Source organism: Hemitrygon akajei, chromosome 9, assembly GCF_048418815.1.
Source record: "Hemitrygon akajei chromosome 9, sHemAka1.3, whole genome shotgun sequence".
Taxonomy (NCBI): domain Eukaryota; kingdom Metazoa; phylum Chordata; class Chondrichthyes; order Myliobatiformes; family Dasyatidae; genus Hemitrygon; species Hemitrygon akajei.
In genome coordinates this window covers 139,657,040-139,675,123 of record NC_133132.1, presented here as the reverse complement: position 1 = coordinate 139,675,123, position 18,084 = coordinate 139,657,040, and the positions used below count along the sequence as shown (strand labels likewise).

Below are 18,084 nucleotides of genomic sequence, written 5' to 3'. Positions count from 1 at the left end.
AGGCTAGGAGACTCCAGGACCTCCCACATCCGACACCGAGAACAACAAGCTGCCCTCACACTCATACTTCCCCTTTCTTCAAATAACAGGAAAAACTGAAACTTAAACCTACCTTGCCTTGCCCGCTTCTGCCTAAGCCCATTGAGCCCAAGCCCTTAAGCCTTCACTCTGCTCCCGGCTCACTCCACTGCCTGCAAACAACGCTGCCCGCTGTATAAGGCTGTGTCCTTTTTAAATCTTCCCCATTTCACTGCCCGCCGTCACACTCCCGCGCAGTCCCGCCTCTCTTAACTCTGATGAAAATAAGAAAAATTCAAGATGGCTCCCGCCGCACTCCCGTTCTGATCCAATGACTTCCTTCTCCAAACGAAAACCGATTCAGGATTACTGCCCTTTTTAAATCTTCCCCGCTTCACTGCCCACCGTCACACGCCTGCGCAGTCCCGCCTCTCTTAACTCCAATTTGGAGAACAAGAAAAATTCAAGATGGCTCCTGCCGCACTCCCGTTCTGATCCTCCTACTTCCTTCTCCAAACTGTCTTTCCATGCAGTTTATCAGATTTCTATAAATATTTTTCTGCCACAACAAATGTTATGTTTAATTTTGTATTCTTCTATAGTAATGTTTGTAATCTTCATTTATGATTTCATAGTTATGACTTCTATCCATTGCCTGTGCATGAAGTTTTTTTCCCAAATTCAGAAACATTGCAAGCATTTCTGTATTGCAGTTTTCATTAAATTTTAATTGTGAGGAGGCACATTTCCGTGAAATCTGGTCCAGTAGTGAGTAGCTAGGCCGTCAAGACATCAGGCCCTGATGTTGTGCCTGGTAGGACACTGAAAACCTGTGTTCAACCAACGGACAGGAGTGTTCAAGGACATCTTCAATCTCTCACCGCTACAGTCAGAAGATCCCACCTGCTTCACAGTTATACTAGTGCCTCAGAAAAGCAGGGTGAGCTGTCTCAATGTGTATTGCCCAATAGCATTCTGATCTACTGTGATGAAGTGTTTTGAACATCGCCAGAATCAACTCCAGCCTATTACCACAATAGGCCTATAGCAGATACAATCTCACTGGCTCTCCACTTGGCTTTGGATCACCTGAACAATAGCAATACCTATGTCAGGTTGCTGTTTATTGACTACAGCTCAGTGTTCAACACAATCATACCCTCCGTCCTAATCAACAAGCTCCAAAACCTGGGTTTTGTTCCTCCCTCTTGACTTTCTCACTGGGAGACCACATTCAGTGCAAATTGGAAAATAACACCTCCATCTTGCTGATAGTCAACACTGGTGAACCTTAAAAGATGTGTGCATAGCCAGCTGCTCCACTCCCTGCACCCACAACTGTGTAGCTAGACACAGCTCAAATATGATCTATAAATTTGCAGAAGATACCATTATTGACAGAATTTCAGATGGTGACGAGAAGGCATACAGGAGTAAGATAGATCTGCAGGTTGAATGATGTCACAACAACAACCTTGCACTTAACATCAGTAACTTCAAGAAACTGATTATGGTCTTCAGCAAGGGAAAATCAAGGAAACACACCAGTCCTCATCGAGTGATAGGCAGTGGAAAGGGGCATTGGTGAGCTTTCATGACTATGTAGGATGTGTTCTGGAACCATGAAAGGTTGTGTGCACTCCCAAAAGTTTGTAAGTGCTCGTTTCCACTGCTATACCATCAATGTAAAGTGTAAATTCTGAAGTTCTACTAACTGAGGGTCCTTGGACCTCAGGTTGAGAACTGCTGCTCTATTTCAAAATGCTGTTACTATTTTTCAGATGTTAGTCCTTTCTGTCAGTTTCAGCTGTCCCAATTTTTTCTTTACTGTTTTCTTCATAAAGGCTCTTGAATGTATTTTAGTGACCCTTCCCACCTTAAATCCTCCCCATATTTTCTCTATTTCATTTTAGGCACCAGACAATCTCAGCCATTGCACTTACTGTTATAACATTTGCATGCCATTGGCACTAAAATGAAAAATAATAGGGTTTTGCAGTTATCATAGAAAGTTATAGTCCCAAGAAAGACAGGTATTTATTGACTATTTATATTATTCTTGAGAAAGTGGTGACAAGCTGTTATTTTGAGTTGCTGTATTCCACTTTATGAAGGTAAACTTTACTTCAGCAGTTGGACTTTGATGATGAAAACCATGTGTGACACGTGAGAAGAAATGTAGGCGCTAAATGTAGAGGTCCAGAATGGAAAAAAAAATAAATGTCCCCCATTACATGATAAAATAACAGTAAGGTATTTCCAAGTGTGAAATTTGGAGGGAAACAGCTGACCTGTTCTAGATAGTAGACTTGTAGGTTTGGGGGGGATTGCTGAAGAGGTAATGGTGATTGTAAATGGGGGACATTACATCCACAGAATACTGTTTATCAAGGAAATTACTATTTGAGAAGATGGGTGTTGATTAAACAGCTATTTTTTTCTGGATGATGTGGAGGTTCCCAAGTGTTTCTTGAGCTGTAGCTATCAAGGAGTTTTGTGGGTAGTCTTGTCACGCTGTAGGCATGCCTTAAAGATTATGGTAAGTCCTTGAACCTGACTAACCTCTGCAGGTTCTTTCAATCCTATCTTATTGTTTTTTTTTCCATTCTGTATCTCTACATTTGGCACCTACATGTCTTCTCACGTGTCACACATGGTTTTCATCTTCAAAGTCCAACTGCGCCATTATTTTGCATTCTCTTTTGCTGTCTTTTAATATCCTACTTAAAATTCATTTTTTTAGCTAGAGGTTCCATTTCTTTCATTTGAGGTGCTGTATGATGTTATCCATGTCAAAGTGGTTGAGCAAATGCAGGTTCCTGAATACCATGAAATACACAAATATTTAATTGTCATTGCAGGGGTTCAGTCTTGGGCTATGAAGTTCCCTTTCATCAGGCAACAGATTTACAAAATGGTAGAGAAAAAGGTGATGGCACAGACCAAGGGCCTTTATCCTGCCCCATTGAAGATCATTGAGGTAATTATTGGAACGCTCTTCTTTTAGATCAGTGAACCTAATTTAAGATCATGTGTAATTCAATTTTTCTGATTCAAAATATTTGCTTCAATGAAGGTGGTGAAGACAGGATCAGAGCAGGGATCTGATGCTGGTTACCTGATTGAATCACAGGTAAGAGAGATATTTATGTCTCTTATCGATCTTGTACGTAGACCAAATTCTGCTGTGTCTTTGAACATCCTTTGGAAAGATGCTGCTTTACATTTAATCATGGGCTAATTTTGAAAAGAGTAAAAAAATGAGTGCTGAATTACCTAAAACTAATTATTCTTGTTCACGGTAAAAATCTGCCTTCAGTTTATAATGCTTTACAAAGATTTCTCCAAAAATTACTTCTTGGCTCATTTCCTCTTATGTTACACATTGCTCTTGGCACATATTGGCCATTTTTCTGAGAAATGTTGTATTATTGCCTCAGCTTCAAATTTTTCTATTCACCATGTTTGAAAAATTGAAAGTACATTTAAAATCAATTGTGTATACATTACAACCCTGAGATGCATCTTCCTGCAGACGGCCATGAAACAAACACCATGGAAACAACTCAAAATATCAAGTACCCAAGACGCAACAGAAGTACAAAACGTGCAAATCTCAAAAAACAAGATAATATTAAACATCAAATCACAGAGAACTTAAAACAGTGTTGGAATGTTCAGTTCAATTTAGCACTGCCATTCATTGATTGCAGGCTGCAGAGCCAGTCCACACCAATCAAATGTTGCAATATAGCAATTTATTTGCTTTTTTAGGAGGACACAAAATCCAAAAACACATCTAACATGAACTGCAGAGTTCCCTTTTAAAAAAAAAAAAAAGGATTCTAATCCACAAACCACACCAATTAAACCTTGCTCAGGACTCCTGTATCGTCCTCCAGCAGCAGTGAGGGAAGAGACCGGTCAAACACAGGCAGATGGGCACTCGCCCTTCACTCTTGCCCTCATTGATTTTAGTCTTGCTCAACGTTTTAATCAGCGAGTTGTTGGAAAATTGAAGCCATTATGCTCCACCATTAGGCCAAACTCTCCATTCTCAATCTTGCTCTCAACTACACCAAATTCTCTTGGAGGCAACAAAACTGCCAGATCACTCAGTCAGCCCAAACAACACATTATCAAAATGTAAATCACTGGCTCCAATCTCACATAGGTTAGTAGGAGTATATTCAAAGGAGGAGGAGGAGAAGAAGTAGTAGTTTTGTGTACAGTCTGCAGGATATCGCTGTTAGTCGTGAAGGTCACTGGCACCATCTTGATAACTGCATTTCAATTTTGACTTAATGTAATAGGTAATGTTAATTTAGTAACACAGCAAATGTATTATGTAGACTAAGCCTTATAGCTGGTTTCTTCTTGTATTTTTTTGACTCTTATTGACATCACAGAAGCTTTAACTATTCACATTTACCTTTGATTCTTCCATGCACTTTCTTCACATGATATCTTTAAAAATCTTCGAGAAACATTCTTGACAGTCAAGAAACACTAATCTTTTGTACTCCAAGAATTATTTCTAATTTTCCTAACTAGAAATTTGGAGAATTGGCAATGACAAATGAATCAAGAGCTCTGATTGGACTTTATCATGGTCAAGTAGAGTGTAAGAAGAACAAGTTTGGAAAGCCACAGAAAGAATGCGAGTAAGTGTATTTCTCTATAAGATGGTTTTCCATTTGACTTTCTAATATGTCCAGACAAATTCAGAAGTGTCCCTTGTGTGTGCAGTTTCTGCAAAACAAGATTGATCAAATATGAAATGAAAAAAAAACTTTTTCGTATTTGATTGATGTTGGAGCAAATGTAGTCATTTGAATTGTTCAACAAGCTCTCTGACCCCTACCATCAGGCAGGAGATGCCATACCATTAAGACAGGAATTATTAGAATGGGAAACAGCTTCGCTCCTCCAGGCCATAAGAATACTTAACTTTCTGTCACTAATCAGGTCTCATGTATGAAGTGCCAGTAGTGTAACACCGTTTACTTTTTAATTTGAAGATGCATTTATTATTAATTTATTTGTGCTAATACTTTATGCAGAGTGTGTATGTGTGTGTGTGCACGCGTGTGAGTGCACAAGTTATTTGTACCGCGCTGAGCATCTTGGTCCGGAGGAACTTTGTCTCATTTGGCAGTATACATCTGTATATTTGAATGACACTAAACTTGAACTTATTGGTATCATTGGATTATTGCCAAACAGTAAAGCTTTGTATAGCAGTAGTAAATGACGTCATCTGTTGGTTTAACTTCTGTTTTATTAACCAGCACTGAGTCTGGTTGCTTCTCTACAAGTTTCATATTAACCTTTTTAAAAGCCAAATCTTGACCTTGTAAATTATCTTCCTTCTCTTGACTAGGTTTCTGAGCATCTAGTGGCTGAAGTAACCTTTGTTTCCACTCCTTATTTGAATTCCTCTTATTAGAGTTCTGCCCTTAAAGCATTTTGTATCAGAGTCATGGACGTACAATGAAATTGTGATAAAGATGTCTTTTCTTTCCTCAGCAGCAGCCTCTAACCAAAGCTTTAACCAAAGAAGCTTCAATAATTTTAGTTCTGATGTTATAACTTTGTCTCTGGTTTCCTCTGATCTATCCATAGATGCTAGAATCCAGTATTTAACTACTTTTTCTTTAGTATGCTGAATTTCATTGCTTGAGACTGCTTGTTCAGAATCCATTACTGGATAAATGGCAATTTTCTCCAGCCAAGTGTTGGAAAGTCTTCATACTGTTGTCACAAATTCTGTAAATACCAATCAAAAGTAAATATAATAATAGCAATATTATAACAATATTGTAATAAATATAATATCAGGAACTTACAGATTTATAGTTACAAGTTCATAAGAAGAGTTGATTCAATAGGTCTGTTTCAATACTGCTTTTATCAGCAAAATATTGTTGTAGTGTGGATCCTGGAGAGCAGAAAGCTGAGACAGTAGCCACTAGCCACTAGATTACTGCATATATGTAGTTAGTGAAAACACTCTCTGATCTACACTTCATTTTAATCACGAAATTAAATCCACTGTACCTTATCAGTGTAATGCAATTTAGGAAGACAGAGACTCGTGTTCTCACCATTGGTGTGTATTAAAACAGGCAATTTTTTTTAATGCTGCATTTTCAGAGTACTATATGACTGAGAAGGAGTTGAAGAAGACCTGCTGGCCTCTTCGGCTCTTGCTGCCTATCTAGCAAAATCATAACCATTATGATTGTAGCCTCAATCTTGTATTTCTGTCTTCCAATTGAAAAGGTGGACGGATTTTAGATACACAAGGGCTCTACCTTTACTAGGGGAGAATTGAAAAAACTTTGAAGAGAAAAGAGTCTGGCATGAGGTAGAGAGTGGGAATAAAGAAGGCCTTTTCTGCTTGGCTGTGGTGACCAGTGGTGTTCTGCAGTGCTCAGTGTTGGTATCACTTGTTTTCACATTATATGTCAATGATTTGGATGACAGAATTGATGACTTTGTGGCCAAGTTTGCGGATGATACATAGGTAGGTGAAGAGGCAGGTAGTGTTGAAGAAACACTGAGTCTGCAGAAGGACTTTGACAGATTGGGAAAATGGACAAAGAAGTGGCAGATAGAATATAGTATAGGGAAATGTATGGTTATGCATGTTGGTAGAATGAATAAAGGCATAGAATATTTTTAAATGGGGAGAAAATTCAGAAATCAAAGGTACAAAGGGACTTAGGAGTCCTCGTGCAGGATTCCCTAATGGTTAACTTGCAGGTTCCATCAGTGGTAAGTAAGGTAAATGCAATGTTAGCATTTAATTTGAGACAGCTAGAATATAAAAGCAAGTATCTAATGCTGAGGCTTTATAAGGCCATACCACAGTTGTCATTCCACACTTGGAATATTGTACGGAATTCTGGGGCCCCTTGTCTAAGAAAAGATGTGCTAGCATCGGAGAGTGTCCAGAGAAGGTTCACAAGAATTATCCCAGAAATGAAAGGGTTAATGTATGAGGAGTATTTGATAGATCTAGGCCTGTACTCACTGGAATTCTGGAGGGGAGATCTCATTGAAATCTATTAAATATGGAAAGACCTAGATAGTGGGATGTGGAGAAGGTGGTTCCTGTGGTGATGGACTCTGGAACCAATGGGTACTGCCTCAGAATAGAGTGTGTCAATTTAGAATAGATGAGGAGGAATTTCTTTAGCCAGGGGATGGCGAATCTGTGAAATTTATTGCTACAGGCAGCTGTGGAGGCCAAGTCATTTGATATATTTAAAGAAGAGATTGATAGGTTCTTGATTATAAATGGTGTCAAAGGTTATGGGGAGAAAGCAGGAGAATTAGGCTGAGAGGGATAATAAATTGGGCATGATGGAATGGTGAAACAGACTTGATGGGCCAAATGATCTAATTCTGCTCCTCTTTTATGTTCTTATGATAGGTGGCTTAAAATGCACAATCAATACTGTTTCATTTCTGATTTTGATGGTTAGAACATTGATACCATTGGGTAAGATTCAATTTGCTGTTCATATTTTCAGGCTGAAAGGTCGGCAGATTGAATGAGTTTGTTAATGATCACCAAACCTCTAGTTGCATTCTAGTATGTTCCTCGCCATGCAGCCGGGAATCTTCTGTCAAGCAGCTTCTTTCAGCAGTCCACGCTCCACCAAATAACATTTAGTGCACCTGGACCACTAAATGCCAAGAGGCATGATTGAATTAAATGGCTTGACTTAAAGCAGGATTGTGTAAAAATAGAGAACTACAGTGCAGTTTCAAATTTATTTGAGGGAAAAGAGTGTGGCTACTTATTTACTAAAGTGTATTGAAATTAACAACAGAAAATTTTGGAATATCCAGGTCAGACAGCATCTGGGAGAAAGAAAAAAAAGTTTACATTTTGAGATGATGACTCTTCAAGGTGTGTTATAAAGAATCAAAGGTGATGAAAACCTTCAATGGCACCTTTTGAAGCCCAGAAATTTGTAACTAAGTAGATCTATTTTTAATTAGTAACACATAGTCATTATTTTTGTTGAAAGATATGATCATTTCCTTTGCAAGGTATGAATTTAATGTGCTCTTTTGGCCTCAGGTGGGTTCAAATGCATTCTAGTGCTCCACCACTCTGTATTCCAAATCCCTCAGGCAAGTTAGAGAAATATAGTAAATTTGTTACACAATCTCAGTTTGTGATTTAATGTACTGCAATTTTTATTTTTCCAGGAATATTGCAATTTTAGGTGCTGGTCTAATGGGTGCTGGTATTGCACAAGTCACAATTGATAAAGGCATTTCAACGATCTTAAAGGATACTACATTAGAAGGTCTTGAAAGGGGTCAACAACAGATCTACAGAGGGTATGTAGCAGTTAAACTGCTTTCTTTTCAATGACAATTTTGCTGGATGTCTTTTGTATGTAATTAACACGGTACTAAAAGATCTTGTATTTTGACCTGTTTACATTTATTTATTATGTTGGAATGGTATTTGTTGGATGTTTCTCTTGCAATTTTGTTCTTTTTTTTGTAAGAATTGATTAGTTGGATTATGTGGGATCATAGAATATTTTACAGTTGCTTTGAGTAACAATAGTGTGTTAATGGGTGATTTGTGGCTATTCCCAAAGTTTAATGTCTTAAAACACTGAAGCTTATATGTTTATAATGATTGTGATTTCTATGGAATCTTAACAGACTGAATGATAAAGTAAAGAAGAAGGCTTTAACAACATTTGAACGTGATAGAATCCAGTCAAATCTGATTAGTCAGCTAGACTATGAAGGATTTGAAAAAGTAGACATGGTGATTGAAGCAGTATTTGAAGATGTGAAAATCAAACACCATGTCCTGAAGGAAGTCGAAGCTGTAAGTTTCCCAAAAAAATGCATATTAAGTCAAATCCTGCATATTGCTTAGTAAAATACATTGTGCTGCATTTCTTCTGGCAGGTTGTATCCCCTCATTGCGTTTTTGCTAGTAACACATCTGCTCTTCCGATTTCTGAAATCGCTGCTGTCAGTAAGAGACCAGAAAAGGTAGGATATGATTTGGCAGTGTTTTCTCTCCAATTGTTAGTAAAGATGAATATATTTAAAAATGAATTTGCCAAGTAGTTTTATTTAAGCTAAATTGTCAACGAAAATAAAGTTGTAACATGAACTTAACTGAAATGGAAGCTTGTTGAGTAAGAACTTTATAAAATATAAAATTCAGTTCAGGGTTAATGAAATGTTGTATGTTAGTCATTTGCTCCTTATCAATAGTTAAAATTATAATGAATGCCTTTGTTATTTTCACATTGAATGTTTTCCTTTGGAAACATTCAGCCAGTCTGAGCAAATACTTCTAATCATCCAGTTCCTTAATCTCTGATTCCTTTTCCGTCATAGTCTTATCCAGTCATTTCTAGAATGTTAGCATATTTCATCTGCAGCCTGGAAGTGAACTCCTCAAGCTCAATGTGAAGGAATTGTGAATGGCTTTTATTTTATACCTTTAGCAGCTTGGCCCAGCTGTTATAGTCTGTTTCTGTTTACCATCATTTTAAATACCAATTATATCTCTCCATTATCTCTGTATTGTTCTACTTTATAAAAGATAAAAATTTTTTCCAGGATTCTCCTCGCATTCTGTTGCCTGACTGTTGAACTATTTTTCATCTTTCCATCAAATCCTTATTTTGTTGACAGTGTGGAGCCCAATGCTCACACACTAATATAAGTGATTTAAGTTATCATAGCCCCTTTTATTTATTCCAATTGTCATAAGATGGGAATTCTTCCCTCAGTCTTATCAATCTAAGTTGCTTCTTTTAGCATTCTATGAACCCATAACCTTGAACTGACTTTTGTTCAGAATAATTACTAGATATTTGTGTATTAAAATACAAATTTAGCTAAAAGCTTCTTGTAGAGTACATCCAAGGCATCTCCATTATCTACTTCTTTATTACCACATCAATATAATTTACATGCCTTTTACTTTGAGAATGTGTTTTATCTAAGACCATCTATTTTTTGATCCAGTCTTTCCAAAATGAATTTGAGTTGTTCTCTGCTGACATCTGTTTTGTAGGAAATGTGCCTTGATAAATGTAGTTATTTCCATAAGCAACAAAAATGTATTCAATTGACTTATCAATATTTAGTCAAAAATTCACTTTTCCACATGTACATTAAAACACCAAACATGCCTTACAAGAAAAGCTCTGTCATCATTTTCTCAAAATCTGTTTTTGAAGGCCAAGTAAACACATACACTGGAATTCTTTTTCTCCGAGGTTGCTTCATCAAAGAGGTATTAATTGTGATTTATTAATAAAAGTATATTACTTTGCAGTAGCAGTATAGTTCAGATCTTTCTTTCTTTATCCAACCATTATAAGACTTAATATGATGTTAATTGGCCAGTAATGAGAGAATTATAACCTACTTGGTTTTCTGAGTGTTATCACTACATTACAATAACACTGGATAAATGTCAACTTACAGTATAAGTTCTAGCCTTTGCTGTTAATTTTTAAGAGTTTATGAGTATATACATTCTCATGCCCAGGTAATTGGAATGCACTATTTCTCACCTGTGGATAAGATGCAGTTACTGGAAATCATCACTACTGATAAAACCTCTAAGGACACAACTGCAGCAGCTGTAACAGTTGGCCTCAAACAAGGAAAAGTGATTATTGTAGTTAAGGTAATTATTATGTTTCACCTGCCATTTAAACATTTGGTATCATTGGCTGCTCAAGTCTTAAACTATGTGACAAGCTTATGTTCAGATACAGTGCCTATTAAAAGTGTTCAACCCCCTTGGAAGTTTTCATGTTTTATTGTTTTACAACATTGAATCACAGTTCATTTAATTTGTTTTTTTTACACTTATCAATGGGGGAAGAAAAAGCTCTTGTGTTAAAATGAAAACAGATCTCTACAAAGTGATCTAAATTAATTACAAATATAAAACACAAAATAATTAATTGCTTAAGTATTCACACCCCTCTACCCTTTAATATGACACACCCAAATCATCACTGGTGCAGCCAATTGGTTTTAAAAGTAATTTAATTAGTTTATTAAATAGAGATCACCATGTACAGTCAAGGTGTTTCAAATTATTGCAGTAAAAATACACCTATATCTGGAAGGTCCAACTGCTGGTGTATCAGTATCCTGACAAAAACAATGCGAAAAAGGTTATAGAACAGTACAGCACATTACAGGCCCTTCGGCCCACAAGGTTGTGCTGACCCTCAAACCCTGCCTCCCATATAACCCCTCACCTTAAATTCCTCCATATACCTGTCTAGTAGTCTCTTAAACTTCACTAGTTTATCTGCCTCCACCACTGACTCATTGAAAAGTACAAGTCAGGATATGGATACAAGAAAATTTCCAAGTCACAGAATATCCATTGGAGTACAGTTAAGTCAATCATCAAGAAATGGAAAGAATATGGCCCAGCTGTAAATTTGCTTCAAATTCTGAGGGGACTAGTGAGGGAGGCCACCAAGAGACCTATGACAACTCTGGAGGCATTTCAAGCTTCAGTGGCTGAGATGGGAGAGACTACACATACAACTGTTGCCTGGGTGCTTCACCAGACATAGCTTTATGGGAGAGTAGCAAAGAGAAAGCCACTGTTGGGAAAAAAAACTGATACAAATTCTTGGCTAGAGTTTGTCAGAAAGCATGTGGGAGACTGAAGTCAGCTGGAAGAAGATTCTATGGTCTGATGAAATTAAAATTGAACTTTTTGGCCATCAGACTTGTCAGTGTGTTTGGTGTAAGCCAAACACCATTCATCATCAAAAACACAAGCCCTACTGTAAAGCATGGTGGTGGCTGCGTCATGCTGTGGGGATGTTCCACTGCAGCAGGCCCTGGAAGGCTTGAGGGTGCAATGACTCCAGCAAAATACAGGGAAATCCTGGAAGAAAACCTGATGCAGTCTGCAAGAGAACTGCAACTTGGGAAAAGATTTGTTTTCCAGCAAGACAATGACCTCAAGCATAAAGCCAAAGCTACACAAGAATAGCTTAAAAACAACAAATCCAATTGAATTTGTGGCTGGACTTGAAAAAGGCTGTTCACTCACGATCCCCATGCAATCTGACAGAGCTCGAGCAGTTTTGTAAAAAAGAATGGGGTAAATTTCAGTGCCGAGATGTGCAAAGCTGATAGAGACCCATCCACACAGACTCAAGACTGTAATTGCTGCCAAAGCTGCATTTACTAAATACTGACCTGAAGGGGGCGTATATTTATGCAATCAGTTATTTTGTGTTCTATATTTGTAATTAATTTGGATCACTTTGTAGAGATCAGTTTTCACTTTGACACGAAAGAGTTTTTTTCTGATGATCAGTCAAAAAAAGCCAAATTAAATCCACTGCGATTCAATGTTGTAAAATAATAAAACATAAAAACTTCCAGGGGGGATGTAAATACTTTTTATAGGCATTGTATGTGGAGAATTATTCCATATAGGAAAATAATTCTCATTTTGGGTCTTAAAGGTCAAATTTAATGTCAGAGAAATGTATACAATATACATCCTGAAATGTTTTTTCTTCACAAACACCCCAAAAACAGAGAAGTGCCCCAAAAGAGTGAATGGCAGTTAAACATGAGAACCCCAAAGTCCCCCCCAGTTCATCCTTCCCATGCGTAAGTGGCAGCAAGCAATTATCCCCCCCGTCTACCCGGCAGTTACAAAAAGCACATCGGTACCGTCACCGAGCCCAAGCGTGTGCTAAGCAATAGCAAAGGCACAGACCAAAGTTACCCCAAAGGCTTTGCATTTCATCCGACATTCGACAAACCACAGGTTCTTTCTCTTTCTGGCAAGGGAGAGGGAGGTGTCCCCCATTTTCACAGCGAGTGAGAGACGTAACAACAACCCACTGGTTTACTATGTTAAAAGTCCGTTTTGTCGCTTTTTGGCCCTATTTAGGCTAATGATTCTCAAATGCATTTAACTGTTGTTAACTGTTACTTGGATTGCACTACTGTTTGTTGTTTTTACTTTAAAAAGTAAAATAAAAGGCATGAATTTCAATACTCAGAAATCATCAGAAAGTGATTTCCAACCAGTGAATTACTTAAATGCAGGAAATGGTGAGAATTGTCCTCAGTATGTGCCCACAAGAAACTGTCTAAATGAGCAGATGATTTGTCCTTGTTGACTGAGGACTAGATATTGATTAGGATACCAGAGTAATCCATGCTTCACAAAATAGTGGGATTTATTCCATTCACTTGACATGACAAATGTGTCACCTGTGCTCTGCAATGGCCATTTTGAGCTCCTGGTTGATGCCATTGAGTTGTATAGCATAGAAACAGGCATTTCAGCCCAACTTAACCCTGCTGACGGAACTGCCTGTCCAAGCTAGTCCTATTTTCCCGTATTTTTTAAACATAAGATTAGCTTTGTCTGTTACATGTGCAGAGGAACGTTGAAACATACAGCGAAACATGTCATTTACATCAATGACCATCACAGTCTGAGGTTGTACTGGGGGTAGCCCACTAGTGTTGTCACAATCCCTGTAGTCTTATCCAACTCAGCAGATTCAGCCCACCAGATCCCACCCCCACTTGGTTCCATCTCTCCCCTAATGGTACAGCTGATGGAGGACGATAAGCAGGAACATAAAGGTTACCATCCTGGGATCTGATGTCTCCACATTTACCCCCTCCTGGCTTCCACCTGTCATCCACCTGCCTCTGTCTTCCAGTTTTACCATTCTCCCTCTCCCACTCGGCTTCATCTGCCTTTAATCTTTCACCAGTCTTTGGTCTGGCGATGGTCTACTGGCCCTTGTCTTGCCTTTCGTACTGTACAGATTGGTTACCTTCCGTCTCCACTCTTAGCCATGATGCAAGGTCTCAATCTGAAATGTCAACCTTTCCTCCTTCCTCCCTTTTGACCCTTCTCCCACAGACAAATGACTCATTAAGTTCCTCCTGCAGTATCTTTTGCTCCATCACAATATCTGCAGTCTCTAGTGCTGGGGTGTCAAACTCATTTTAGGTCACGGGCCGGATTGAGCAAAATGCAGCTTCATGCGGGCCGGATCAGTCGGACGCGTGCGAACGCAGCTTTCGTTGCCTCCATTTTTTCAGCCTGCTCTGATGTGTCTCAGTCTCTGCTATAACTACAAAGTGTTTCACTTTACAAATTCCGTTTCTTATGAAGAAGACTGCCGAATAAACACTAAAAACCCTGAAAACCTGAAACCTGAATAAACTCAGCATTAGCCATATCATACGCCATAGGCGCTTCGATTACTGGGGCCAGCTTTAATAGTAATTAGATTTTATCTCGCGGGCCAAAGATAATTCCACCGCGGGCCAGATTTGGCCCGCGGGCCTTGAGTTTGACATATATGCTCTAGTGTATCCAAAGAAGGCAAGTGCTGCAGTCCTTCAGTACTGCACTGCTGTGCCAGTCTGGAAGTTATGCTCAGGAGTGGAACTTGAACTCCAAAATCTTTTGAAAGAGAAGTGAGCCACAATGAGCATTTTTCTTAAATGCACAGCTATTTTCCTGATATTTTAACAAGTTGAAATGTTGCACACGTTTTTTCAGAACAGAACATGCTTTAAATACCCAACAGATCAGGCAGTTCTATGAAGAATGAAACTGAGTTAACACTTCAGATGAATTTCATATAACTTTTATATGATTATGCACTGTTTCTAATTTACCAGTCATTCAGTCATAATTGTTAAAGGTGCTTGTACAGGACATTGCCCATTTATGATAGGTTTATGAGGCTACAGAGGTGTGGCCAAATTTGTTAGATAATGCAAGAAATTTTATTCCCCATGCTGTTGGCCACTGTGGTGTATGGAAATTTAACTTTTATCTAAAATTGTCCCCTTAACTATACTATGAAAATGTTTTATGAATTGACTGTTGGTCAGTAAAAATTTTTAAATGGCACCATCTCAATTTCCATTGCAATAATCCTTATCGGAGGATTTAAATAACTTGGCAATTTTAGATCCCAACTAAATCTGTAAAGATAATGCCAATTTTCCACATCAGTATTTTCTGTGTGAAATATTTCAATGTTGTATTTGTCCTGATGCTCATTTTGTAGATGTTTTGTTTGTCAGTCAAATTTAAAATGACTTGGGCATACCTTTTGAGAATTTGTATAATGAAATTTGTAACTTTACACGAAGGTTTGGATAAAAACTTAGTGTTTTGCAACTTGTTATAGTGTTGAATAGTTCTTATTTTAAAGTAATTATAAAATTAATTGCAAATACTGATAGGAAGGAGAAATGTATTTTAACTGATTTATAGGAAAATTTAAACCATTAATATATTGAGTTGAGAAACAAATGGTTGTGGTCAACTAATGTTTACCTGCCAACTTTTATTAAAGAGCAACCAAGACAGAAAGATTTGGAAGATAACATAATTGGCCAATGACTTCAGACCAGTGGCAGAAGTGACTTTTATGCATTTGAAACTGATTCTCTTCTACTTTGTACAAAAAAGAAACACTGAATTGTTTGGACTCAATGGATAATAAAGACATAAATGGTTGCTCAAATGAATCTTAACAAAACCTGCTATCAGTCATTCAGGTTTTCGTTGTTTTTCAGTTCACTTTTCTGCAGCCAGTGTTGATAATGGTCCAGCAAGGAAAAGGGGCCCTTTGGACCTGAATGTTGTGGTATCTTATAGGGTAAGGGTTAGAGTAAACAGTCAGATTAAACAATTTTGAAATCAGCATGTACTAAAGGGGAAGGAAATGTGAATAATTATCAGCCAAATACAATTATGTTGGTTTTATATTAATTGTCAAGTGTGAAATTTTAAAAATATTATTTTTTCCCAAGCCAATATAGAATGTCATGCTAGGTAGAATGCATGATCTTGGTGCAACAGTCTCTATGCATGTTGATCTGATCAAATCAAAAAGCAAGACACTATTACCTTCTACAGTAGTGGTCACCAACCTTTAAGCCCAAGATCCCCTACCACAGCCTTAGTGAAAGGCAAGATCGACTCCAGATCGATTAGTTACACGCATGCACAGAAAAGACCAGAAGTAAAACCCCGCAACCCGGAAGTAGAAATAATGTATAAACACCAGGGGTACTCACCCTTTTTTTTTCTCCGGTTTAATATTGACAATATTCTTGCAGACCAGCCGACTGGGGGTGGGGGGATAATTAAACATAACGGGAATACAGTGATACTCGAAGCAGGTTCCTTATGTCCAGTCTATACCGCAATTTAGTTTTTCGCAGCTCTCAGCACTTAGCTTCTGTCCTGCGCTGCTCACGTTTTTTCCGCTGGAAAAACTCAACTGGTTTGTCTTTCAGTGCGGGATGCTTGGACTCAAGGTACTGAAGCAGTTTTGAGGGCTTCATTGCCTAATTAGACAGCCTCCGGGCCCGAACTCCAGCCTCCCGCCCGCCCGCCGCCAGACGTCTTGGCCAAGTGCGGCTGGTCAGGGATGGGGTGAGAGGACAAGGTCAAGGCCGGAGGTCCCCGTCCCAGGGCCGCGGCAGTCGCAGTCTGGAGAGAGTGACCGACCGAGGAGTGCAACAGGGTTCATGCCCCCCCCCCCCCCCCCAGGATCTATCGGCCGACTAAAGTTTGCTTCAGCAGATCGCAGCGAGGTAGCTGCTCTGCTACTTACGAAACCCTGAGCCTGAATTAAGTCGTCTGAGAATATTTTAGCACCGGCTTCCCCATGAACATTCAGTGTGCTAAACAGGTTTAGGGGTGGCGCCCATCTGTCCGCACTCCGGGCCGGTAGCTTTGGCACTTCCCGTCAGCCGAGCTATTCTACAGGGTACTTACCAAGCTCTATTTAGAAATGCAGTTACTGGAGCAATGGATGCCAATTTAGAATTTTTTTGTGAAATGTAAAATTGCTGGAAGAGTAACCATTACTGATCAGTTGTTGTTCTCATTTAGGTTGTGTATTGTTTGGATCATTTGTCAACAGGAGCCTTTTGCAGCTATATAGGACCCTGGTCAGACCCCACTTGGGGTACTGTGCTCAGTTCTGGTCACCTCACTACAGGAAGGATGTGGAAACCATAGAAAGGGTGCAGAGAAGATATGCAAGGGTGTTGCCTGGATTGGGGAGCATGCCTTATGAGAATAGGTTGAGTGAACTTGGCCTTTTCTCCTTGGAGTGAAGAAGGATGAGAGGTGACCTGATAGAGGTGCATAAGATGAGAGGCATTGATCGCGTGGATAGTCAGAGGCTTTTTCCCAGGGCTGAAATGGTTGCCACAAGAGGACACAGGTTTAAGGTGCTGGGGAGTAGGTACAGAGGAGATGTTGGGTAAGTTTTTTTACTCAGAGTGGTGAGTGAGTGGAATGGGCTGCCAGGAACGGTGGTGGAGGCGGATATGATAGGGTCTTTTAAGAGACTTTTGGATAGGTACATGGAGCTTAGAAAAATAGAGAGCTATGGGTAAGTCTAGTAATTTCTAGGGTAGGGACATGTGTATAGACTTGGAGGTTTAAAAATTGATCAGACAAATTGCAGTTCTATTTTAACAGAGGTTAATTATCAAAGAAAAGACTTTTAAGGATACAATTCTATTGGGAGGGCCAATTGCTTAAAAAGTGTATTCTTCTATAATTGAAAATTGACTTTATTTTCTTTAGGACGGCCCTGGTTTTTATACAACAAGATGTCTTGCACCTACATTGGCAGAAGCACTTAGAATCTTACAGGTTTGTTTAGATTATGTTAGCTTCATTTAAAACTGTTGGTCTTCATAATGGGTTTACTAGTATTTTAATGTAAGTTGGTTTATTATTGCATAAACATATGTACAATATGGTATAAACATTCATACATTATGGAGAAGTTTCCAAATTATTGAATATAAATGGAACATTTTCTTAAATGTTTGAATTGGTTCTGTTGTAATTTTCAAAGAAAACTTTGCATTTCTTGCCCCCTCCCGTTTATGAAGACTTTTATTCTGATTGCAGTTTTAAATCCATGCAAACCACTTTTTCTCAGTTTGTTTAATCCCTTGCTCTTGATCAGTTTCCAATGA

At 38.6% G+C, this 18,084-nt stretch overlaps 1 protein-coding gene across 1 annotated transcript in view; it reads left to right on the top strand.

Annotated features, from left to right (window-relative positions):
- The window catches only part of LOC140733581 (trifunctional enzyme subunit alpha, mitochondrial-like), a 67,074-nt gene that overhangs the window by 39,580 nt on the left and 9,410 nt on the right, over nt 1-18,084 (top strand). The window contains exons 9-16 of the mRNA XM_073057121.1: nt 2,880-2,998; nt 3,095-3,151; nt 4,573-4,682; nt 8,248-8,382; nt 8,719-8,890; nt 8,974-9,060; nt 10,580-10,720; nt 17,684-17,752. Of these exons, the coding sequence (XP_072913222.1) occupies nt 2,880-2,998; nt 3,095-3,151; nt 4,573-4,682; nt 8,248-8,382; nt 8,719-8,890; nt 8,974-9,060; nt 10,580-10,720; nt 17,684-17,752 (890 nt within the window). The remainder of the gene's footprint in view (nt 1-2,879; nt 2,999-3,094; nt 3,152-4,572; nt 4,683-8,247; nt 8,383-8,718; nt 8,891-8,973; nt 9,061-10,579; nt 10,721-17,683; nt 17,753-18,084) is intronic.